Genomic DNA, 25175 nt, shown 5'->3' on the forward strand with positions numbered 1-25175 from the left:
TGGAGTGTCTACATTCCAAAAATGGGTCATTTTGGGGTGTTTGTACTGTCCTGGCATTTTAGGGCCTTAAGAAATTAGATAGGCAGTCAATACATGAGGGCTGATATATTTAAAATATACCATAGTATGTAAACTCTATAACTTTCAAGCAGTCTAAGAAATATACTTTTTTTTCCCAACAAAAGAAATATAGCATAATATATTAGTCATGTAGCAGATTTTGGACAGATGTTATCATGATTCCAATCATTTAAATTGATAGCATCATTTGGTGACAGTCATTCAGTAATCATAATTTCCCACTGAATTGTAAAATCTGTTGATCAAAAGTCTTCAATTTATTGGTAGTTTGGTTGTTTTGTGCATCAGTTGAACTGACTATTGTTGGACTTTAATATTTCTCAGTATAGATGAAAAATTGCGCAATCTATGACCATATAAAACAGCTCTGATTCCTGGCTGTTTGTGGGTGCCCATACAGTCTTCCAGGTTCTGTCTCAGTTTTCTGGAGGAGACCTGTCCTTTGAGAACTGTTCAAGTCTAGACACAGCCTGGACTGTGTGCTTTTTGTTCCTAGGCCACAAAGAGAATGTAAAATTTCATTAGTGGCCAACAGCAATCTCTAGAGACACAAGTGGTTTAACGGATTGCAGTTGTAAAAGTAATTTGGGAACTTATTACTTTTGTGAAAATACTTAGCATTAGATTTTAGGCATCAGGGACGTCATCTATATTGTACCCACCCTTGTTCTGCAAAAAAGATGACCACGTAGATATTTGTGAGCTGTGATTTTTATGAATTTGAAGTGCTTTCTTCCTTTTAGTAAGAGCATGTGTTCCTGGAAAAGGCAGTGATACAGAGCTGTCATTTTCACAGGGCAGAACTAGCCGCCGGTAGTACAGGATACTGTATACTTATGAACCTGTGGAGTAGGAAGTCCTGGGCTATTTATAACACAATACCCTGCAGGAGAAGAAATGCCACAGACTTCCCGACTGCCCTGCTACCCTATGACTGCACTGCTTCCCTTTACCACCCGCCGTCCAAACTCTGTTCCTACAGCTCCTTGTTCTTGGCTCGGGATGAGGTGACCTCGGTGTCGGTCTGTGCATCCTGCAGAGGGGACGTGCAGACAGTCACAGCCTGTTCAAAGACGCCCCAGAGCTCCAACTTTTTAGTGTGGAGAGGGTTTGATTGTATTACCGCCCCCGCCCTTGATTGTAGATATTACCGAATTTGCTTACCAGTTGCTAGGTAGCAAGTCAAGCCAAATGGACCAAATAAAAATGTGGTTTCAGATTTTGTTTTCAGCATCAGTGTCATTTTTGTGACCTTGTTAAAAAAAATTAAAAAAATGTAAAAAAAAAAATCTCACCCAAGATGGTTAATCATAAGATAAATAAAATTGCCCAAGTGTATCTAAAAGGGTTAATTGGCGTCTAGGCTGTCAGCTATTTTAAATGATCTACAAGTGATTAATTGAATGTTTGGGTTGAATTGTGTTGTTTCCTGCCTAAGAGCTTTACTTTTCTCATTGTAAAATAGATATTTGTTCACCAATGTTATGCATCATTGTGTGCTGCAAAATTACAAGAGGGTTTCAAGAAAAAAAATAGACACTAGACATCCTTTTATTACTGCATTGCATATTTTAATCCTTTTTTCAAAAGACCACCATGCATATGATTTTGCAAAATTATAGAGGTCTTACAATAGACATTTTATTGTACTATCCAAAGCATACAAGTAACGGTTCATATTTTGTTGCTTTGAGAGACGGGGCCATGGGTCTGCTGGGTAAGGCACCCTGTGGGGCATGTAATGTAAATTGTAGTCTTTATCTTCACCAGTTTCCTTCCTCTGCTGGTTAGACACCTAACTAGCCATTGCAGAAATTGCACAGTAGGCTATGGTTTCACCTTGTCCATGAAATGTATTGATTAGCAACTTGATGTCAGGTGCATTAAAGTGATTCTAAAGGTTTATTTTTTATTAAGAAAAAATAACACGCATGTCTATACTTACCTGCTGTGTGCATTGGTTTTGCACAGAGCAGCCTGGATCCTTCTTTTCTCTGGTCCCCCCCCGCAGGCTCTCCTGTCCCCTCCCTTCTGTCAGGTGCCCCCACAGCAAGCAGCTTGCTATGGAGGCACCCGCTGCTCCTTGTGTCCATTCACACATAGAGCAGTGGCTCGGCCATGCCCCCTCTCTCTTCTCATTGGCTCACTGGCTGTGACTGACAGCAGTAGGAGCCAATGGCTCCTGCTTCTGTTTCAACCAATGAGAAGAGGGAGTCCCGGGATAGCCGAGACTCCAGTGCACATCGCTGGATCGAGAGGGGCCTTAGGTGAGTATTAGGGGGGCTGGGGGGGCTGCTGCACACAGAAGGTTTTTTTTATCTTCATGCATAGAATGCACGAAGGTAAAAAACCTTGAGCCTTTAGGACCACTTTAAAATTTCTCATCTCCAATGCAGGTACTTCTAAGGCTAGCCAGACACCTTTACATTTCTATTTAATGGATTTCTCTACCCACTGTAAACGGCATGGATGGAGGAATCTCCAATGTCAGTTTTTGTGTTCAGACAGAGCAGCACCCACGGCTGTCTGTCTGCTCAAACAGCGACTGCATCTGAAAGGATTCAGTTACTGCTTGTTTGATAATGTTCCTCCCTGCTCAGCCGATTTTTAATTTGGCTTTTGTAGAGCTGGGTGTTTTCTGCAGTGCCACCCACGGCTCAAATTTCAGATGATTCAGCAGGAATCAGACGAAATTCAATCCATGTATGGTTAGCTTTAGTTGCTTAATAAAAATGCAAAAATGGTAAATAGCAACTTTTAGCAATAAGGAAATGAAGATACTGCTGCAGTTTTAGCAAAAAAAGAAATACAAGTGGCAGCTAACTAGGAATGTTTTAATCTGACTGTTACTTTAAGAATTTGTTTTTCTACTATATTTTCTGGGAAGGGAGTTACATTTTAGATGATTAAATAACTGGAGCATATTTTTGCCTAAATTATATCTGTAAATGTGTAATGTTTTTTCTTTTGTAGGCAGTTCTGGATGGCAAGACAAGACCCCTGGAGTTGGAAATCCGCCCCTTGTTTCTTGTTCCTGATACCAATGGCTTTATCAACCATCTTCCAGGCCTGGAGCAGCTTCTCACATCTCAGATTTACATTCTCGTCATACCTCTTATAGGTAGGAAATGGGAGCAGGTCTTCCATAAGGGTTTGATGCACTTTATAAGCTTTAACTTTGAAGCGTATCAGCTGCTCAGTTTTAATGCTAGGCAGCTATTTAATTTACTTGGCCAGTGCTTTGGAAACAGCCAATATAGAGGCTTTTTAACTACTTGTCCTCCAGAGGATTCCCCCCCCCCCCCCTTAATGACCAGGCCATTTTTTGCTATACGGTGCTGTGTTACTTTGCGCGGTCATGCAACGCTGTACATAAATTAAATGTATGTCCTTTTTTCCCCACAGATAAAGCTTTCTTTTGGCTGTATTTGATCACCTGTGCGTTTTTTATTAAACAAAAAAAGACCGACCATTTTGAAAAAAAAAATAAATTTTTTTTTTTTGCTAGAAAACTTATCCAGTAAAACAAATTTAAAAAATCAAATTTCTTCATAAATTTAGGCCAAAATGTATTCTGCTATATGTTTTTGCAAAAAAAATAATCCCAATACATGTAAATGAATTGGTTTACGTGAAAATTATAGCGTCTACAAATGGTGGTATATATACTAGATAGATATATATATATATATATATATATATATGTATATATTTATTTATTAGTAATGGCGGCAATCAGCAACTTATAGCAGGACTGCGGCGGGCATTCTGACACTGGAGGGGAACTAACTCCCACTGACATCCTAATGACACTGAAACAGTGATCAGTGCTAATAAAAAGAACTAATGACACTGGGCAGTAAGGGGTTAACATCTGGAGCGATCAAAGAGTTAACTGTGTGCTGTTTTTTTGTGTGTGTTTTACTTGGGAAACATACTGCTGTGAAATACACAGCAGCAGGTTACTGCTGGCAGGAGAGACCTGTGTAGTTTACATACAGGTCTCTCCCTGGTCAGTGATACCCTGCGATCACCAGGTGCCGGCAGGGAATCTCCAGACGGGACCTGGTGATCGACATCTGTAGCCGCAAATGGTGGCTCGGGTAGGGCAACCCCTACCCTGAAATGCGAAATCACGTATATATACATGATTTTGTCTGGAGTCGGGCTGCATTTACTTAAAGCAGAGTTCCAGCTGAAAGAAAAGTCAGCAGCTACAAAAACTGTAGCTGCTGACTTTTAAAATACAGCCACTTACCTGTCCCTCGGTCCAGTGGTGACCTCACCACCGCTGGTTTCACCGGCCGTCTTCTCTCCCTGGCGCTGACATCTTTAGTGTGGGCACCCAGCTGTGATAGTTTGCAGCTTCACAGCCGGGTGCCCACTGCACATGCTCGAGAAGTGCTGTGCTTTGTGAATGGCCCCATAGTCTTCTGGGACCTGTCACGTGTCCCAGAAGACTACAGGGAGGGAGGGAGGACCACTTCCGCTTCTGATCGCCTAGGCAATTCTATGCATTAAGGTAAAAAAATACCATTGCACAGAGCAGGTAAGTATGTTTTATTTTAAAGAAAAAAAAACAAACTTTTAATATTACTTTTAAGATGTTTACTAGTATACTTGCAAAAAGATTTGATGTCTGGGCAGAGTACAAAGGCAATCCTGCCTTCAAAGATGCTTATTCCTATGATTATTGTGGATCATGTAGGGCTAGAAAGGATTGCAACATATACCTCCTCGGTTAGCTCCACCAGATGAGAAATGGATGAGAAAGTTTGGAGTGTTTCTTCCCATTGGCCTTCATATATGAAAAACATGGAATGGTTGTAGCATCTGCACTCTGTCATAGGAAAGTGTGTGCAACTGTCGAGAGTGGGACGTCTTCAGTGGATTCATTTCCCAGTGTCCAGCCACTCCATTATGTCTATGGGTGGGGTCAACAGCAGAACTGTATGTGTTGTAGAAATCTCCTATTTCACAGTTACATTTCTCAATTTTATGTTCATTTTTTATGATGTTTGAATTTTTTATCTTCCAATTCTTAGAAACACGTATGATTGCCCTTTATCTCTGTAATGATGTGAATCTGTGTAGTGATTTCTTTTCTGTAATTATATAGCCTTTGCAGTATTTGCAGTGCTGTAGACATTCATTCACATAAGTCCCCATTTCCCTAAGGAAATACATACATATACACACACACTCATAGCCACTGACTTGTTTATGCAATGACCTGAAACTAACGAGCCATTTTTGCAGAAATCCTTTGGCCATAACACAGATGATGGCATTGATTTAGTCCCACAGCTGTAAATGGAGCAGTCTTTTAGTATGGCTTGCATTGTCAAGCTGTGGCAATCTTTTTCATTCTTTCAGCCTATGCAGCATGCTTGTGGTTAAATATTGGGTGAGCATTTGGGCTTCTAAGTCTTAGCCACCACTGATTCTCCGCTGGCTATAGCTGCTGGTGTTTGACTGCACTCTGGCTACAGTTGTAATGCTGTGCAGCTCTCTGACTGGGCTGGGTACAGAGTCACACAGCTGAGTGAGCAGCTGCTGGAACACACGTCCCCGTCACGGCTTTTTCTCCATATAAAGCCAGCGGTGCAATCTGACTGGTTCCAGTTATTGCTAAACACTCGCCCCTGGCACAAGAACTGGTATTACTGGGTGGTCTGGCCGACTCCCTGGATTTGGGAGTTTTTTCTCTGACCGGGAGAAGAAGCCCTGTGGCGTATCTGGTGTATTTGGGTGGGTTTAATAAGAAATGGAACATGCTTTCTTCCCTGCAGGGATATGAGCATGTATTATAAGCTCCTTCCTGCAATACAAATACTACTGTGTCTGTCTGTACATATTTGTCATCTATATGTCAAGCATGTGAACAGTGATCCTGCATGGAAGCCTAGCTGTGTTTTACTATGAAAGTTGTACAGCGGGCAGTCGTATTATGAGACGTAATTGTATACATTGTCATGCATTTAAAATGGAATTTGTGCTTTGGTAAAGCACACCTTAATAATAGATATAAAAATGTTAAAGCATGGAAGCTAGACACTGTAAAGGGTTTTTTTTCAGTAGTAAAGGTTTTAGCATACTTTGCTGTTTGTTTAGAGCCTAATCTAGTCTATTTTGCCTCTGTGGTGTTTGCTCAATACTATGGGTGAGCCTGAGTGTCCTGAAAGTAAACCTTTCAGGCTACAGTTTGTTTGCTGCATAACAGGCCCCCTTTAGAATCGATAGCCCCCCCTCCAAATACTAAAAATCTCAACATGCAGCTTTGCATGCTGACATGAAATCATATTACACTCATTAAACTTTTTTTTTGCTTTTACACACAATTCCTGTTTTTCCACATCTATTCCCTGGAATCCTGAGTGGAGAATAACGAGAATAGCAGTTAGAGGAACATTTTTTTTATGTATTCTGGGTTTACTGGAGGTGGCATAGGGCAAGATCCAACTGCCTTCACGAAGAATAGGCTCCAAACCTTGTGTCCCCTGACACCTTCTTTAGGCTTCATGCACAATAGGCCTTTTTTAATCACAGGAAGAATCGCCACAATTCTACCCGCAATTTCAAAACGCTCTGCCAAAATGACAAACCATAGAACTGCTTGTTCAGGTGCCATTCATTTTAATAGCACCTAAAAATGCTATGCTTTTCTGCTGCGCCTGTCGTTCTGCAATAGCGGCAAACTGCTTTGCACAACACAATTCACCCAAAAGAAGCTCAGAAACTGCTTTTGGACACCACAAGGCATGCAATGCAGTTTGCTGCGATTGCAACATAATTTATTGCCTGACAATCGCAGCAGAGCCACACCTTGTTTTCAGGTGCCATTAAAATGAATGTGATTTGTCATTTTAGCAGTTTCAAAATCATGGGCAGAACCACAGCGATTCTGCTTGCGATTCAAAACACCCATATGTCAACAGAGCGTTAAGCCCCATTCTCACCTGAGCTCCAAAATGCTCAGGGAGAAAAAAAAAATCAATTCTTATATATGGAGATGGTTCATATCTCCAAGTCCTTGAAGCTAAATGCTTGAACTTCAAAACATTTTTGTAGCTCAATTCAGGCAGATTGGTGCATTTTTGAAGAGTTTTTTTTTGTTCTCAATAGAATTGCATTGAAACATGTGATTCGTGTGTTTTAGTGCATTTTGTCATGCGTTTTGTTTGGAGAGTTTTGTGCTGGTTGTTGGGAGCCGACACCTGTCAGTCTCCTAACAACCAATGACTCATCCTGCTGTCAGTCAACAGGGATAAGTCATCTGTTAAAGATCTGGTACCCACCAGTGTCCTAACAATAAGTCATCCCTGCTGTCAGCGGGTGATTCCCTCTCTGGCGAGAAGTAGTGACAGACATTAACACAGAGCTGGGGGCTGACACTGGGAGTAGAACCTCATAGGCATATGCGACAAAGTAGGTACAACCCACCATCAAAAACCGTTTTTTTCCTATACAGCTTTTTATGCTAGGAGGGAAGTTCTCAACAAAAGGAAACTGATATATAAGGTTCGAGATTGCCAAATCAAAAAACCTCTCTGAGACTCAAGATGACTTACAGCACATTCACTTTACCATCCCACTAAGTCCGATTAACATGCTATCATTTTAAATAACTGACTTTACACATTTATGAGGGTGTGCAAATTATGTAAACGCTGCACTGGGAAGAAATGATTATAATTTTTTTTTTTTACTATTCTCAATAAATACTAGTAAAGTAAAAATATACAAAACCTAAAAAATGTAACGTGTGAAACTTGTACATCACCAAAATGGGGTCCTGCTATTCTGAGCCACACCAAATGTAGTACATTACTAAAACACTGACGTGCAATCTGTGTTCAAATCAGTCCATTAAAATCAGCTATCACAGTGCTTGTTCTTCACTCAGCGCTGTAATATAATGTTCTGAGTAGAGTGTTTGTTTACATATAGGGTACAGGAAGGAGTACACAGTATTATAAGGGTTTAGAGATAGGGAGTATTACTATAAGAGGAATATTGGTAATAGAATACAGTGGTATCGCTAGAAATGGTGGGTTCAATTAGGTGCAACAAGAAAAAGAGTTAGTAATAGTATAAGGGGCAGTAGGAGTAGCAGTGTCCATATTGCTCCCTCAAGACGTATGACAAAACTGATAGAGCAGAACTACAGATGCTGACGTCATCTCGCAAGGACGCTAGTGCTCACACCAAACAAGCAGAGGAGCTGGCATCTGTGCAATAGTAAGCAATTATACCTTGGTCCGGTGAATAGCACTTTGCTTTCTTACCTATATATTGGATATGTGAGCAGTACTCTGGAGGATTGTACAAGCTGCATGTGGCTATAACCCCTTAGAATAGGCATTGTTAGCTGATTTTAATGGGCTGATTTGAGTACTGATTACACAAGAGATTTGAGAGACTGGATTATTATTTTGCACACTGCAAAGATCACTTTATTGGATAAGCACTGTTCAGTTTATACTTTGATGCATTTTGTGATGGTGTATTTGTTTATCTATTGCATGTATTGATATTTTTGCAATATTGAGTAGTAGGCACATGGATAGGGGAATAGAGGATTTCAAATTGTTAGCAATAAAGCACTGTTTAAAATTAATTTGTGACACATTGACACCATTGGGTGTCTGATATAGCTGCTTAATTATTTATATATATATATATATATATATATATATTTTTTTTTTTTTTTTTTTTTTTCATTCATTAATAAGGTAAATTGTAAAATATTTTACTTTTTAAAACACTGGCATAGCAGTTTTCAGCCAATGACAGCCAGAATGCCTTCCCTTCTGGGCCTTGGTGTATTTCCACCAGGTGACTAAGGGATACACATGGTATCCTTGTGCATGGGAGAACTAGCCGAACATACTGTTGCATGCCGTTTTTACCATGCCATCGCTGAATTTAGCTTTTGCTGAAAATTTTGGTATTTACATTTTTTTTTTCTGCTAAGTGTATTCTGAAAAAATTGGGTTCAAATTCCAAGTTATACTTCTTTCAAAAAACCTTGAGAGGTGTACTTTTCTAAATAAAGTGATTTGGGAGTCCTGCACTACTGAGTCATTGTAAATGCAATTTGGTGCCAAAAAATGGATATGCCAGTTTTCAGCCATCGAGAGCAGAATTGCTTCCAGACCCTGTCATGTTCCCACCTTGTAAATAAGAAATACTTTTGTGGTGTTCTCATGTTTAGGAGTAGTAGTATAAAGTAATGTTTAGCATCATTACCTACTTATATACAGAAGAAACTGAAAATAATAAATGTAATTCATTTTATTTTTTTTTTTAATTTCAAGTATCCCTAACATGAACCTATTAATTAAAAATGTTCAAAACATTCACAATCTAACACCTCAGACTGTTCTCTGTTCAAAATGGTGCATTATTTTTATTTTTTTTAGGGGGGTTGTTCTTGGTATGAAAAGGCTTCCATCTTGACACCCTACCCCACAGCTCAGACACAAGAATACAGGGGAGTGTTACATGTAATGCACAACCAGCACTAGCCAGAACTTTCTGCAGCTCCTTTAACCACTTCAACCCCGAAAGGTTTTCCCCCCTTCCTGAGCAGGTTATTTTTTTTGCAATGCAGTACTTCGCTAATTCAACTGGTAATTGCGTGGTCATGCAGCACTGTGCCCAAACAAAATTTATGTCCTTTTTTCACACAAATAGAGATTTCGTTTTGGTGGCATTTGATCACCACTAGATTTTTTATTTCTTGTGATAAACGAAAAATCTTAAAAATAATACATATTTTCTGCTTTCTGTTATAAAAATATCCAATAAACTCAAATTTAATCATAAATTTAGGGCAAAATGTATTCTGCTATATGTCTTTGGTTAAAAAAGAAAAATCCCAATACGTGTAAATTAATTGGTTTGTGTAAAAGCTACAGCGTCTACAAATTATGGTATATATATTGGAATTTAATGCAGCTTTTACTGATTGCTCATCACATTTCTTGAGGTGCTAAAATGCCAGGGCAGTACAAAAACCCCCAATGACCCCTTTTTGGAAAGTAGACACCCCAAGAAATTTGCTGAGAGGCATGTTGAGTCCATGGAAGCTTTTATTTTTTGCCACACATATTTGGAAAATGACATAAATTTACACAAAGCTGTCACATAAATGATATATTGCTTACACATGCCATGGGTATATGTGGAATAACACACCAAAACACATTCTGCTACTTCTCCCAAGTATGGAGATACCACATGAGAGACTCTTTGGCAGCCTAGTCACATACAAAATCCAATGACCACCTTCAGGCTTTCAAAGGGCATATTTCCTCATGTCACTTCCTCATTACCTATCACAGTTTCGGAGGCTCTAAAATGCCTGGATAGTACAACCCCCCCCACCCCGCATAACTCTTTTTTGGAAAGGAGACACCGCAAGGAATTTGATAAGAGGCATGGTGAGTATTTTGCAGATATAATTTTTTGTCACAAGGTTTTGAAAAAAAAGGAAAGAAAACATTTTTGTTTTCTTTCTTCATTTTCCAAAAACTTGTGGCAACAATGAGATCTGCAAAATACTCACCATGCCCCTTAGCAAATACCTTGGAGTGTCAACTTTCCAAAAGGGGGTTATTTGTGGGGGTGCTTCTACTATTCTGTCATTTCAGTTCCAGTATTAGCTTATGTCACACACTCTTCTAACCAATTGAAGTCCAAGCCTTTTCTGACACTTTTTGTTTACATGGAAAAAAACAGTTTTTTTGCTAGAAAATTACTTTGAACCCGCAACATATAATTTTTTTTAAAGCAGAGGCCCTAGAGAATAAAATGGTGGGTGTTGCATTTTTTTATGTCACACAGTATTTACACAGTGATTTTGCACATGCTAATGTTTTGGCAGAAATACATTTTTGGAATTTTATTGCACAAAAACAAAATATATTTCCCAATTGTTTGATAAAATATGTTGATGTTACACTGAGTTGAGTAAATGGATACCAAACATGACATGCTTTAAAATTGCGCACGGCCATGTAACAGTGACAAACTACGTAAATTGTTCATATCCATTGGCGACGCTTTAAAAGCCTTTACAGCTTACCACTTTAGATTTACACAGGAGGTCTTACATAGCGACATCGGACCGACGCTTGCGTGGGGTGAGGTGTGAGTGAAATTTGTTTTGATTATTTATTTTGCTTTTTTTTTTTTTTTTTTTTTTACATATTTACACTGTCCCAGAATTAACCAATCATGAACGTGATTGGTTAAATCTGAACACAGCCAGATCCCTAATTATAAGATCTTTACACCTATGCAACTACGTTATTATATTTATTTTCCACTAAACAACAATTTCAGATTGTTTATTTGAATTGTACAGATTATAGGTCACATTAAAGGTGAAAAAAAACCTCTGAAGTGATTAATCTTGGGCTGATTTTTTTTACATCTCAACCTGGCATTTTTACAGAGATGTGTAGACTTTTTATATTCACTATATTCACTGTTTTTAGTACATTCACATCAGTCCCTGTCTTTAACGCACTTACAAGCTAAGGTCCTTAAAGCGGAGCTCCACCCAAAAGGGGAAGTTCCGCTTTAATGCTTTGTCCCCCGCCGCTCCCCATTAAGGATTGGCATTTTTTGGGGGGGGGGGTACCCGAATTTGACAAGTACCTGCTCCCACTTCCACTGCGATCGCCTAGGTGATTGGAAGCGGAAGTTGACTTCCCACCCCCCTTCACCCCCCCCCCCCCTCCCTGTAGTCTTCTGGGACACATGACAGGTCCCAGAAGACTACGGGGCCATTCACAAAGCACAATTCTTGCGCATGTGCATTGGTCACCTGGCTGTGGAGCCGCAAGCTGTCACAGCCGGGTGCCCAAACTACAGATGCCGGTGCCAGGGAGAGAAGACGGCCGGTGAAACCAGCAGTGGTGAGGACACCACTGGACCGAGGGACAGGTAAGTGGCTGTATTTTAACAGCAGCTACAGTTTTTGTAGCTGCTTTTATTTATTTTATTTTTTTACAGCTGGAACTGCGCTTTAACTTTTATACATACACATACTTGAGCCAATTAACCTACCAGAAGTCTTTGGAGTGTGGGAGAAAACTATAGTACGCAGAGGAAAACCACACATGCACAGGGAGGACATGCAAACTTAATGCAGGTAGTGCCTCGGTTGAGATTTGAACTGACCGCCTCAGTGCTGCCAGGAAGAAGTACTACAAAATGGCAAGAAAAGATGGAGCTGCAGGTAGAAACCTGGAGGCAGAGATAGAAACTTGAAACATAGTGGCTCATTTCACATCTGTTTATCCCTTTTCTCTTCCTCCTACATAGGAATACTCCAGTGCCAGTCACACCTTATGTATCTCTGTCTAACCTAACCTAGCCCTACCATGGGAACATGCCTGTGAGGCAGGGTGTGACTTATTTAAAATTACTAGTTTTCACAAGGTTTACCCTTTCCTGCCCTTTTCCTTGGCAGCATTTTTTTATGTGTAGTAGAAAGGAAATTTCAAAGACGTCTGTATATTAATTACCAGGGGATTATGCAATATAGCAGAGCTATACTGATAAATAAAAGACAATATATTGCAAATATGTGTTAAAAGGATCCTATAAATTAGACATCCAAAAAAACGATATATGAAATGTGTCTCAAAAAGCAGTGTTTTTAGTTAACACACAGACCCACCTTCTGAATATATTGACATAAGTATTTATTCCACTTTTTATTGTCCCAAAATTTCTCTTCTGTGGACCGTTTCAAACATGAATGTAGTTTGTTCCAGCTCTACTTGCCAGAAATGCATATGTTAACTATTTATGCATGTAGGTTTTAAAAATGTCAAGGGAAAATAATTTTCATCTTGGTGCTTCTACCAGCAGAGTTGAAATGTTATGTTTTTTCAGCAATGAGCAGATAGTTTCTCTATGTACAATGCAGGAATATTGAATGCACAGGTGTACACATTGCTGCAGGGGTAGGCAACCTTAAAGATGTAGAGGTTTACCCGAACAACATGGAAGTCAAACATCACTGGTCACAGTGTTGCCTCCTCACACCTGATTTAGACCTCTCCCGTGTCACAGTCGCATGCATTGCACGCCGGTCGTGGGTTTAAATCAGGTGATGATGAGGCAACATATTGCCTCCTCATCACCTTGTGAATAAGCCCTTAGTTGCAATCAGCAGCCTTAGGGCTTGTGTGCACATCGAGGGGGGGGGGGTGTTAAAGTCCTGCGGTTGGGTTGCAGTTTCACCCCCCCCCCCCAATTCCTACCCCCTTTAGCTGTTGAGGCAGCAGCCAAAGGTGTACACATGCCGCAGCAAGAATTAAGCCCCCTGTTGCTTTTGGTGTGCTACCGCCTGCCAATCATGACCCATTTGAGTAAATGGAGCCACTCTGCGATCGCCCGGCAACTGCATGGAATTTTGGTGCGCTTTAGATAGCACACCAAACTTGCAAGATATGATAGAAGTTTATGGCTAAGCGCAGCAAACCAGCAGGAAAGCTGCAGGTACACTGCACTGCACCCGCAGTGTGGGTAAACCACAGTACATCAGTGTGAAAGCAGCCGGGATTAGAGGTGGAGTGCAGTTGGTATCACTCCTCATTGGACTGGAGCCAGCACTACAGAGGAGGCATTGGCTTATGCTCCATACTACAGCTCCCTCTGCAGTGCAATTTGCTTGATGCTCTGGGATGGTGGGTCAGCAAGCCGAGATCGCAATCTACCAGACACCTGGCCACAATTTACTGGTTGCTGACCCCAGCAATACTGTATGGGGTTGACTTTTCAAGGGCTAGTCCACCTGAAAAACATATTTCAGTTCTGGGGAGAATGCTGATGGGTTCTAAAACTCAGTGGTCTGAACTGTCGCCTCTGCCAAGACAGTGTAGTCTTATTTTTGCTGTTGACTTTCAGCAGGATGAGTGAGATGCCTGGATAGTGGAAAACAGACCATAGAATGCTAGTGGCCAGCCAATGAAAAATAGAGTAAACCAATTGATTTAGCTCACCAGTATCCATTTATAACCAGGAAGTTAGCACATGAAATGGCTATAGACTGGGACAGGTTTTATTCAGTTTTGATTTCTGCTGATGTTAACTTCTGTATGAGTAAAGATTCCTGAATATTTTATATAGGGTTCTGGGCATCTAATTTTGCCTGCTTTCTTAAAAATATAGTTTTTTGTTTTTAGTGACTTGAAGAAAACCTGTGCCCAGACTATACACATTAAAGAATTCACATATTCAGAACAAGTATTAGCAGCACTTTTAAATCAAGCTCTCATTTACTTCTGTATCTATGAGCACTGCAAATAATCCTCTTCAGAATTCACAACAGAGGCACAGATCCTTTCCCCTTTGCTTATTATGGAGAGCAGAATCTTAGTAGCCTCCAAGCCCTCAAATTTAAAGAAAAAGTTCAGTTTCAGACAAAATTCTCTTATTCTTTTTGCCCCCCTCTGCTGAATTAACAGATCCCACTCTCTCCCTCCAGATACACACTGAAAGATCTGCTTCCTCCTCCGAGTGTTGATATGAAACACTGCAAGTCCTTTCTTTTGCTGTGTCTGTGCAATAGATTGCCATAAACATATTTTTTTTTGCTTCTTATACTGACCTTCCAAAGAGCATACTTACTGAGATCTGATGCCCACGCCCTTCTGGCGGCGTCTGTGTATTAGTGGCTAGTAGAAGTCGGTGGACACTACTACTGTGTAAGAATGGCCAGGAAGAGAGGCACTTAGTTCTGGAGGTCAACATACACAGGAGGCTGTGGGTGTCAGACCTCAGAAAATATAAATCCGTGGAAGGGAAGAGTTGAGACTTGTTAGATCAACTGACAAGGGGGGGGGGGGGACAAGTTCAGGTTGTGTTAAATGGCACTTATTCTTAAACACTAGGTGCTTGAAAGCATTTAGAAACTACAACTGAACTTAAAGTATTAACGCTTAATGTTTTGTACGTTAACACATTCACCTCAACAACTAACCATTCTCCAGTAATCTATTACAAGCACTTGACCTTTGGAGCTTTTACTGCCACTGACTCCTGGTGTCCTCACAACGCTTCCCCCAAACTTAGCCGGTTAGCATGTGCACTAAGTACTTCACAGTCAAGAGTTTGGGGGCAGTGCAGTCTTGAGCAACTGTCAGTCTTTTAGACAGGAGGAGGGAGAAGCAACACCATCCTAGGCTACAGGGCTGTGTGTTTCTATTGACACAGCATAAAGGGGAGACAGCTCTAGTCCCTGCCTGCAGTGTGTGTGCAAGGATGGCTTCATAGGACCCTGCAAGGGAAAGGAGCCACCATAAAACCAGAACCCTAGGACAGCAATAATGGCACCAGCGTACACTGCAAAAAAGGCAGGCACGATTTGAAGGATGAAAAAGCTACACACTATGTAAGAGTTTAAATCAGCTGCTGAAAGTGCTTTAAAAATTAAGGGTTTAATATCACATTGTTGAGTTCTTGTTGTGGTCTTTGAGGATGAATTCAGAGTACATACAGCAGGAGAGGTCAGAATGTCTATAGTCTGGACACAGGTGCACTTTAAATATTACCATTCATGAAAACTTGCTACCTTATATAAGCATCCCACGGGACTGTACTAGACCTCCAAGCCCCCCTCCTTTTTCCACTCTACAGTCTCCCACCAGGACCCACTGTCGGTGTGACCAATAAAGTCCCAGCATTGTCTTAAAATACAGGACAAACTATTCATAGACCCTGGGTTACAAACCCATACCTTTTTAGTTTATTGTTCAATGACAAGCTTTCAAAGAGACACCAACTGGGTGCCTAACCCTACCCCACTCAGTCTGGCCTTCAGGTCTTAACCACAACTTGGCCTTAAGCACTGTGAAAGCACAGGTTTCAGCAAATATCTATTCTTTTGGAAAAACCTCTGGCTTTGCTCGTCTTTGTAAAAACCTTTCTTCAAAGTGTTGCCCCTATTGCAGCACCCTGTGCTTTCTTGCGATCTCAGCTTGCTCTCTCGGCCCTGCAGAAACCACCCTTTGAACCCATTATGGACCCTCCTTTACGTAGACGACCTCCCACACAAAGTAGACTTTTTGGTTGCTATCATGCCTGTCAGACAAGTCTCTGAGCTAGCAGCCCGCTTGTAAGGAACTGTTCCCCAAACTTCACAAACAGTTGTTTTATGCCCAAGACCATCCTTTCCTTTCAAGGTCCTGTTCCTCTAGTCATAGTTTCAAAATTTCTACCAGGTGGATGTCAAATCTTCTGTGAATACATCTTTCGGCTGCAAGGTTCTTGCAGCAGCTCTCTGAAGTTTTCGACCCTTTTTGTTGGTCCTGTTGGCAGAGTTCTGTTTGTTGCCAACCCCACTCATTGACTGCTTGGGGATGTCCCAAGGTCTAAGAATATTTTGCCTGTGTCCTGTACTGCACGATTAAAATAAAAGGAATTTTGATTACCTTGTAAATTCCAAATCTTACAGTACAGGACAAAGGCCACCCTCTCTTACATTCCTTGGTTGCTCTGCATTGCTTTCTACAAAACTGAAATCTCAGAATGAGGTAGGGTTGTAAGGGAAAGCACCAAGAGGTGTGTCCTCAAAAGCTTTTCCAGTGTCCAATCACCTAAAGGAACAAGCATATAACCCAGAGTCTATGAATGCTTTGCCTATGTCCTGTACTGTACACAAATATATAGAGTTTATAGGCTACTCAAAATTCCTTTTTGTTTTTTACACACAGCTGTTGTATAGAATAGTTGTTTGAGCAAGTCTGGCCATTTTTCTTTGACCTCTGCCACTAACAATGCACTTTCACCCACAAAACGAATGCTCATGGGATGTTTTCCACATCAATATTAATATCTTCTATAGCAGATTTCTCAACATTTTTAATCCAGAGGAACCCTTCAAATAATTCTCTGTTCTCTGGGAACCCTTGTTAAAATCATTTCACTGGTGCTCCTTGACAAAAATACCCCTTACATTGGTGGTTATTGGGAAAAATGCCCCCTTAGTGTCTTGATCAGAATTAAACCTTTCCGGAAAGCTAAAAATGTATTTGGTTTTTTGCTGCTATCTCTGCCAAATGGCCTCAGAACTATGCAGTCATCAAATGGGAGGTCAATCAGACCTAGTTCAAGGAACCCCTAAAAACCTGTGGAGGAACCCTAGTTGAGAATGGATGCTCCAGAGACCACATAAACATATTCGAATTTAGGCAATTTCTGAGAGGCTTTAACCATGACTGGCACCTACAATCACTCCACAGTTGAAGTTGCTTAGATTATTATTATACAGTATTTATAAAGCGCCAATAGTTCGCTCAGCGCTGTACATTACAGAGGGGGACAGAACATGTGACAGAATAATACCAATACAATGCAATACATGAGGGGATCGAGGGCCCTGCTCTTTCGAGCTTACAATCTAGGAGGGAGGGGATGGTGGCACAGGAGGAGATAGCTGTGGGGGATGGAGTGGTAGGAAGAGTGGAGGAGGTCGGCAGGTTTAGCAGGGGGTGGGGTAGGCTTCCCTGAAGAGATGGGTTTTCAGGGTGTGCCTAAAGGAGAGGAGAGTAGGTGATAATCTGATGGGTGGGGGCAGGGAGTTCCAGAGGATGGGTGACACCCTGGAGAAGTCCTGGAGGCGGGCATGGGAGGAGGAGACCAGGGAACTAGAGAGAAGGAGGTCTTGTGAGGAGCGGAGTGTGCGTGCTGGGCGGTACTTGGATATTAGGTCAGTGATGTAGTTCGGGGCAGTATGGTGGACAGCTTTGTACGTCAGCGTTAGGATTTTGAGTTTGATCCGTTGCGCAATCGGAAGCCAGTGGAGGGATTGGCAGAGGGGGGTGGCGGAGACAGAGCGGTTGGAAAGGTGAATGAGTCTGGCAGCCGTATTCAGGATCGACTGAAGCGGGGATAGCCAGCGGCGAGGCAGGCCAGTGAGGAGGGAGTTGCAGTAGTCGAGTCGTGATATGATGAGGGAGTGGATGAGCTGTTTAGTGGTTTCTGGGGTTAGGAACGTGCGGATTTTGGCGATGTTGCAGAGGTGGAGTCTGCACGAGTTTGTTAAAGATTGGACTTGGGGCTGAAAGGATAGGTTGGAGTCCAGAATGACACCAAGTACTCTGGCCTGCGGGGCGGGTTTGATAGTAGCGTTGTTCGATGTGATAGATCAGCCATGTTCCCCATTCTGCTGTTTATTCAAAGAGCTGCACTCCTTTACCATACCGTATCTGTGTGCTTTACTTGCAGAGTTGCAGCTACTTCGTTTGTTTGCCAGTTTGCATTGCAAAGCACTATTACCCAATAAAGTGCCCACTCTGTGTATTTGTACAAATATATAATGCAGCATTGTCTATTGTTTATTTGCATTCAGTTGTGAAAAAAATTTAACTCCTACAGCCCATCAAGTGATGGAGCATCCAGGCATGTGGTGAGGACACCTGTGAGTATATTCATTTCTTTGACTGTTCCACAATTCAGTAATACTAGTCAGGCAGAGGAGATCCACATCTGACTGATATTTCTATTCGCATTTATCTTACACCTGATATTCAGATCAGCAGAAATAAGGACACCTTTAATTTATACCAACTACACTCTTAGACTTTGCTCATGAAGATTGAATCTTCAGGGCTGCTTTGGTACAGTTCTTTAATAGGTAATATAAAATGGTGGATCTTAGCTCAGGAGTTCTTACTTATAGCCTGTCTGTCTTCTATGTGTTCTTATGATTTCCATTTTTCTCTGTCCTCTGATACCTTTGTCAGTTGTTTGCATGTTTTGTTTTGCAGTTATTCATGAGCTGGATGGTCTTGCCAAAGGACAGGAATTTGATCAACGCAGTGCTGGACATACTCGCTCACTTCAGGAGAAAGCCAAGAAAGCCATCCAGTTTCTAGAGCAGAGGTTTGAGGCTCGAGACTCCAATCTGCGAGCACTTACAAGTCGTGGCAATGAGCTGGAGTCTATCGCCTTTCGCAGTGAGGATATTTCTGGGCAGAAGGTACCATCATTGTTAGATTCGTCTAACTTTTATCTCCTATGTAATGGAACAGACAGTCCATTTGCAGCTCTGCTTACTCCTGTGGTTTATTCTGTTGACTATTATTTATTTCCCATATTTATTTAGGAACAATATTTTATACAGTGCATTGTAGAATTATTATTATTATAGAGGATTTATATAGCGCCAATAGTTTGCTCAGTGCTTTACAATATAAAGGGAGACAATACAGTTCAATACAAGAGGGATAGGAGGGCCCTGCTGCTTGGAGCTTACAATCTAGGAGGGAGGGGCTAGTGGTACAAAAGGTAGTAACTGTGGGTGATGGACTGGTAGGAGGAGTAGAAGATTCCATTATTAGCTGAGGGCAGGATAGGCTTCCCTGAAGAGAGAGGTTTTCAGAGATCACCTAAATGTGAGCAGAGTAGGCGATAGTCTGATAAATTGGGGTAGTTCCGGAGGATGGGGGAAGCTCTAGAGAAGTCCTGGAGACGAGTATGGGAGGAGGAGACAAGGGAGTTGGAGGTCGTGCGAGGAGCAGAGAGTACGAGTTATAAATGGCTTTATATGTTAATGTTTTGAATTTTATCCGTTGGGCAATGGGAAGCCAATGGAGGGATTGGCAGAGAGAGGTGGCAGATACAGAACAGTTAGTAAAGTGGATGAGTCTGGCAGCAGCATTAATGATAGATGGACAGCACAGTGGCTTAGTGGCTAGCATGTCTGCCTTGCAGTAAATGGGTCATGGGTTCGATTCCCGACCATGGCGCCTCCTGCATGGAGTTTGCATGTTCTCCCTGTGCTTGCGTGAGTTTCCTCCGGGTACTCCGGTTTCCTCCAACACTCCAAAGACATGCTGGTAGGTTAATTGGATCCTGTCTAAATTGTCCCTAGTATGTGTATGTATGAATGTGAGTTAGGGACCTTAGATTGTACACCCCTTGATGGTTAGGGACTGATTTGAATGTACAATATATATATATATATATGTGTGTAAAGCGCTGCATAAATGGACAGCGCTATATAACTACCTCAAATAAATAAATAGACTGAAGAAGGGATAGCCTGCGATGAGGTAGGCCAATGAGGAGGGAGTTACAGTTGTCAAGGCGAGAGATAACAAGGTAGTTTCCGAGAATAAATAGACTGCTCACAGCAGTTGCTGACCAAAAGAACTTACTGTCTGTTTTCTCTACCAATGTGTTACAAGCACACATGTGTAGAGCAAATTTGCCGGAAAGCCAGTTAAACACTTGGTTTGTGGTTGAATTGTTGAGGAACTCTGAGGAAACCTATTCAAGTAAGGGAGAAATTACCAACTGCATGCAGATGATATCCCTGGAGAGAATTGAACAGAAGACTGTAGTGCTCAAAGCTATGAATATTAACCACGTAGCAACCATGTAGCCTGTGCACTCTGAAGCGTTATTTATTAAAGTAGGACAAAGTGAAAACCGAGTGGTTTAAACACTTTGGGAAAAAAAGTTTACCATACAAGGAGTTCATTGGTAATACTTTGGTTTTCAGCATTAGGCTCCTTGGTCTAGTTCCTCCAGGAAACCCTTAGATTCTGCATGGAATCTGTATTTTCTGCCCGTGTTTGCACAGGCTTTATCGAGATTCTTCCTTACCATTGTTTCATGGTTGAAGGAGGAAATTTGGCTGGTAATGCAATCCGCTTTGGTGTGTGTATTAGTGACTGTGAGAGGCACAATACAATGCAAGATCCATTGTATTGGTGGTTTAAAATTGAATACAATAACCACTGTGTTTTTAATTTCTGTATACTTTTTTTACAGGGCAACAATGATGACTTGATCTTGTCTTGTTGTCTACATTACTGCAAGGACAGTGCAAAAGAATTCATGCCATCAAATAAAGGTAAATTCTCAATGGCTATAATTCAGCAACATATGCATATGTTTTTGTCCTTGGAACTAATAAGCTGATATAAACACCTTGAGTGGTGCCACTTAATCCTTGTCCTTTTGTGGCAGATTAAAATGACATCATGGGCTGCCCAAGGGCATTTGTCATGGGATTAACCTGCCACAGCTGTCTTTGTTGTTTATAGGAGAGATTCTGACCTAGGACTGACAAATTCTGGCCTCTGGTTTGTAACACATGGGATGGTTACCAGTGTCAGATAGTGACAGGCTTCCCCCTCCTCTTCACAGTCCACCTCCTCTCCCACGTTCCTTCTCTGTGAGAACTTGCAGTTAAGCTGTTGCATATTTCCTTTGGCTGCTGAGTCTGGTACCTCATATGCCCTTCTTAATTTTCCTCTCTTCCTATGCTTTAATCTTGCTCTCTGTCCTTTATTCAGATGAACCAATACGCCTGAGAAGAGAGGTTGTCCTGCTAACTGATGACCGTAACCTCAGAGTCAAGGCCCTGACCAGGCACGTCCCTGTGCGAGACATCCCTGCATTTCTCAAGTGGGCCAAAGTGGGGTGAAGCAGCCACATGTCAGAAGGAAGGAATCCTTGTGTGCAAGAAAAAAAAGAGAAGAATATCCAATGTGTGACCCATTGGGGCGAGAGGTTGTTACAGTCAGTCCTGATCTAACAATTCAACTGCCCCGTGTCAAAGCACATAAATGCTCCCCCAGATTCCAACTCGCCATCTGAAATAAACTAGAGCAAAAAGCAAATGTGTTCTGCTCTTGCACCCTCAGTGCAGGAGCTTGCTGTAATTTGGGCTAGATGGGGGGGTGTGCGGATAGGAGTGTCACTGTACGTTGGAGCTGATTGATCAGCAAGGGTGCAGAGTCTGTATAGGCTGGTGATGGCAGCCTTTACTTTTTTTTTTTTTTCCTCATGCCAGTGGATCAGATCCCTTCTCTAGGTTTATTCTTTGTTCACTAGTGATGCCTATGTTATTTTACAGAACCCACAGGCATTTGAAATGGTATTTTTCTTTCTTGGGATCTGTTAGCAGACTCCCCTTTTTCTCTTATTTTTACTGTACTTTTATTTTTACCTTTTTTTCTTTTATACTTAATTTAGGGTAAAAAAATGTTTTGCAAAATATTGTTATATCCCGGTCCTTTCATATCAGAAACACCTTGCAAAAGTTTAAGCAGGTCAGCCTTCTTTTCATTGTCCCCATCCTTGTCCTATTTACCACATAGCTTGTTTTTTCCTTTACGTTTTGATGAGAGCATCCTTTTTTGTTTGTTTTTTATTTCTGCTTTGTTTTACCCCTTATTTTTAGGAGCTTGCCTCAGTATTTGGGGAAGTATGTCAGTGCAGCCACTAATAAATTCAGACATGAAGCATGATCTTGTTCTATGAAGTGTACAGCAATGTTCTTCCATTTCCTGATAGTAGTGGCTGCTTTCACCATTTTCTTTTCTAGCTTCCTTCACTAGTGATGTCATTTTACAGGCCCCACAAATATTTAAGGCTTAGTTCACACTGGCATTGAAAGCAGGTTTTTGAGGGGCGCTCCTCAAACACCTATGCAAATGATACTATGGGCAGCACACAGTGCTGTTCACATTATAAAAACATGAAGCATTAGCGTCACATTGTTCCAAAATTTGAAGCCTTTAATGCCTCTCATTAACATCTATGGTGACGTTTCACAAACTTGCTGGCAGGCGTTTTCGGGGCAGTTGTGGTGTGGTTGTGGGGCGTTAGTAACATTACAGTTTATTCTAGGCATTTGTGGTGTGGTTTTAACGCTTGTAGAAAACACTTCAAAACTGTACGTAGTGCGTTTGGGGAGCGTTTTTAACACTTGCAAAAAGTCAGTCTAACGCCCATACTAAAGCTTACTAATGCATGTCTTAACACCTATACTAAAGCTACTGGAGCATTTTGTAAGAGTTAGGAATTTAGTCAAGTGTGAACAGGCCCTAAGACTGTATTATTCTTTCCTACAGGCTGGATATTAGACTCGTCTATTTCTTTTCTTTATTTTATATTGTACTTTTATTTTCTTTTTTACTTTTAGAATTAATTTAAAGTGAAATAATGTTTTGCAAAATACATTATAGCCCCGGTCTTTTCAAATGAAAGTCTTGTTGCAAAAGTTTAGCCTGGAGGTCAGCCATAATTTCATTGTCACAATTCCTATTTACCATATAGATTTCTTTTGTTTTTTTGTTTTTTTCTTTTAGTTTTGGTGCAGTGAGAGCATTTTTTTGCCTTTTTTTTATGCATTCTTTTTTTACTTTTTTTTTTTTTTTTCTCTTTTCTTTTTTTTGTAGAAGCTAGCCTCTGTGTTTGGGGAGGTCTATAGGTGTGGCGACTAATAAATTCAGACATGAAGCATGATCTTGTTCCGTGAAGTGTACAACAATGCTCTTCCATTGCTTGACCGATCTTCATGGATATACACACCAGGTTACACAGATGTTCTCGGCAGGTTTCCCTGGCAGCCAAAGCTTTCAGCAGTTTCTGTCATTCCCAGCCAAGACCTGACATCTGAAAATCCTAAAGTCTTCTGTAGGTCCTGATGTCATCCTTTTCCCTAATACTTTATAAGATCAATCTCTAGAGATGCAGGCAGAAATCAACCACATGGTCCTGGCTATGTTCTACTTGGCCAAACCCATTTGCTCCATTTAACCCTTTTCATTTAAGGGGACCAGCCGCACAGATCTACAGTGAAGAGAATAGACCTTGATAAGGGAACTGGCTACATCCTCTGGTGCAGAGACTATAGGAATGCTGTTTTGCTGCGCTGAAATGGTGCCAAGCTAGCTTTTGGAGAAGCCCGTTATGTGGATGGATGGGATTGTGTACTAGTGGATAGGAACTAGTAGCACTGGTCTTTTCTACAGTACTAGCCTAGCAGTATGGATAAAAGGAGATAATCACTACATAAGGAGGTTGATATAATATTTTATGTAGTGAGTTTTGTTGTGAGTTATCTATGTCTGTAAATAATTTTATTGAAGCCGTTTTAAAGGTAATGGGAAAAGTAGCGTGTTTTTTTTGTTTTGTTTTTTATTTTTGTGGATAGATGTCCTTGTGGTTCAGTATATGGGCTAAACAAACTTTCTGTAGGAAGTATAGCACATTTTCCATGCAAGATAAGTAGGGAATACAATCTTTTGTACACACCTAAATCAATACATAATTGGCAGAAATGTTATGATGTTTTAACCATTTAAAAGCAAGGTCCACTCAGATTTGATATTTAAGTTTTAGATGCTTGCCGTTGAGATAAAACAATTCATGGCTACTTTTGTCTTCAGTTGTGGACTTTAGTAGTGACGCCTGCTTACCGGAGTTCTATGCTCTGCTATTATCCAAACTAGCCAACGTTGCCTCACTCCTGCTTCTGAGTTCCTCATATTTTACAGTAGAGAATCCAGTGGAATTACAAGTGAGACCCCTTCACAATGGCCTACCTAAGTGATGTGCTTGGAATTGAGGTGCAAAGGCCTAACAATGGGAAGTGTCATTGGATGACGTGCCTGAACCTATATAGAACTAAAACATCAGTTTTGTGTGTACTTATCCTGAATGATTTATTCAATAATGGGCAAATAGCATAGATGTGTGCAGAAATCCATGGCTGTCAGCAATATACTAATCTCATGAAAGATCATAGCTAGTTCCTGAGGGCTTTGTGTCTCATTATTATTGAAAATTATAGTGTCCAGGTAATGAGCCCATACTCGTGGACAGGTTAGTATTGCAATATGGCCCACAGTAGGTAATCTCCGGAAAACTTCTTGTTTCCTTCAACTGTCTTGCTCCATTAATTTAGTATATTTGGGGTGTCTTGCTAATGTTGTAAAGCTTATCTTTTGTTTTCCCCAAATGTTTTGTTGTCACCTGTGTAGCATGAGTGTGAAGAAAATGTTATTTTTAAACATTGTGTTGGTTAACAAAAAGCTCTTAATAAACATTTTTAAAAATGCAGTCAGTGTGTTTATTTTGCAGTATTTTTTATACCCTTCATTCATGTAACCCAGGATGATCATTCATACTACCTTCGTATCATCTTTGGATGAGATGCAGATATGTTGAATTTGAACAAGCACCAAACATCAGACACCATTTCAAATGTAAGAAGAGCTCTTTTCCAGCTGTACAGGTGTATTAGGCTTAAAAAATAAAGGGGAAGA

The 25175-nt window shown here is 40.9% G+C and overlaps 1 protein-coding gene across 1 annotated transcript in view; it reads left to right on the forward strand.

Moving 5' to 3' along the window:
- Nucleotides 1-24969, forward strand: part of SMG6 (SMG6 nonsense mediated mRNA decay factor) — a 481063-nt gene extending 456094 nt beyond the window's left edge. The window contains exons 16-19 of the mRNA XM_089657570.1: nucleotides 3055-3202; nucleotides 18876-19087; nucleotides 20887-20968; nucleotides 21414-24969. Of these exons, the coding sequence (XP_089513696.1) occupies nucleotides 3055-3202; nucleotides 18876-19087; nucleotides 20887-20968; nucleotides 21414-21544 (573 nt within the window). The 3' untranslated portion in view covers nucleotides 21545-24969. The remainder of the gene's footprint in view (nucleotides 1-3054; nucleotides 3203-18875; nucleotides 19088-20886; nucleotides 20969-21413) is intronic.
- The last annotated feature ends 206 nt before the right edge of the window (nucleotides 24970-25175 follow it).

The sequence above is a fragment of the Staurois parvus genome, unplaced genomic scaffold, assembly GCF_062004578.1.
Source record: "Staurois parvus isolate SC_StPar_1 unplaced genomic scaffold, SC_StPar_1.0 ptg000029l, whole genome shotgun sequence".
Classification (NCBI taxonomy): domain Eukaryota; kingdom Metazoa; phylum Chordata; class Amphibia; order Anura; family Ranidae; genus Staurois; species Staurois parvus.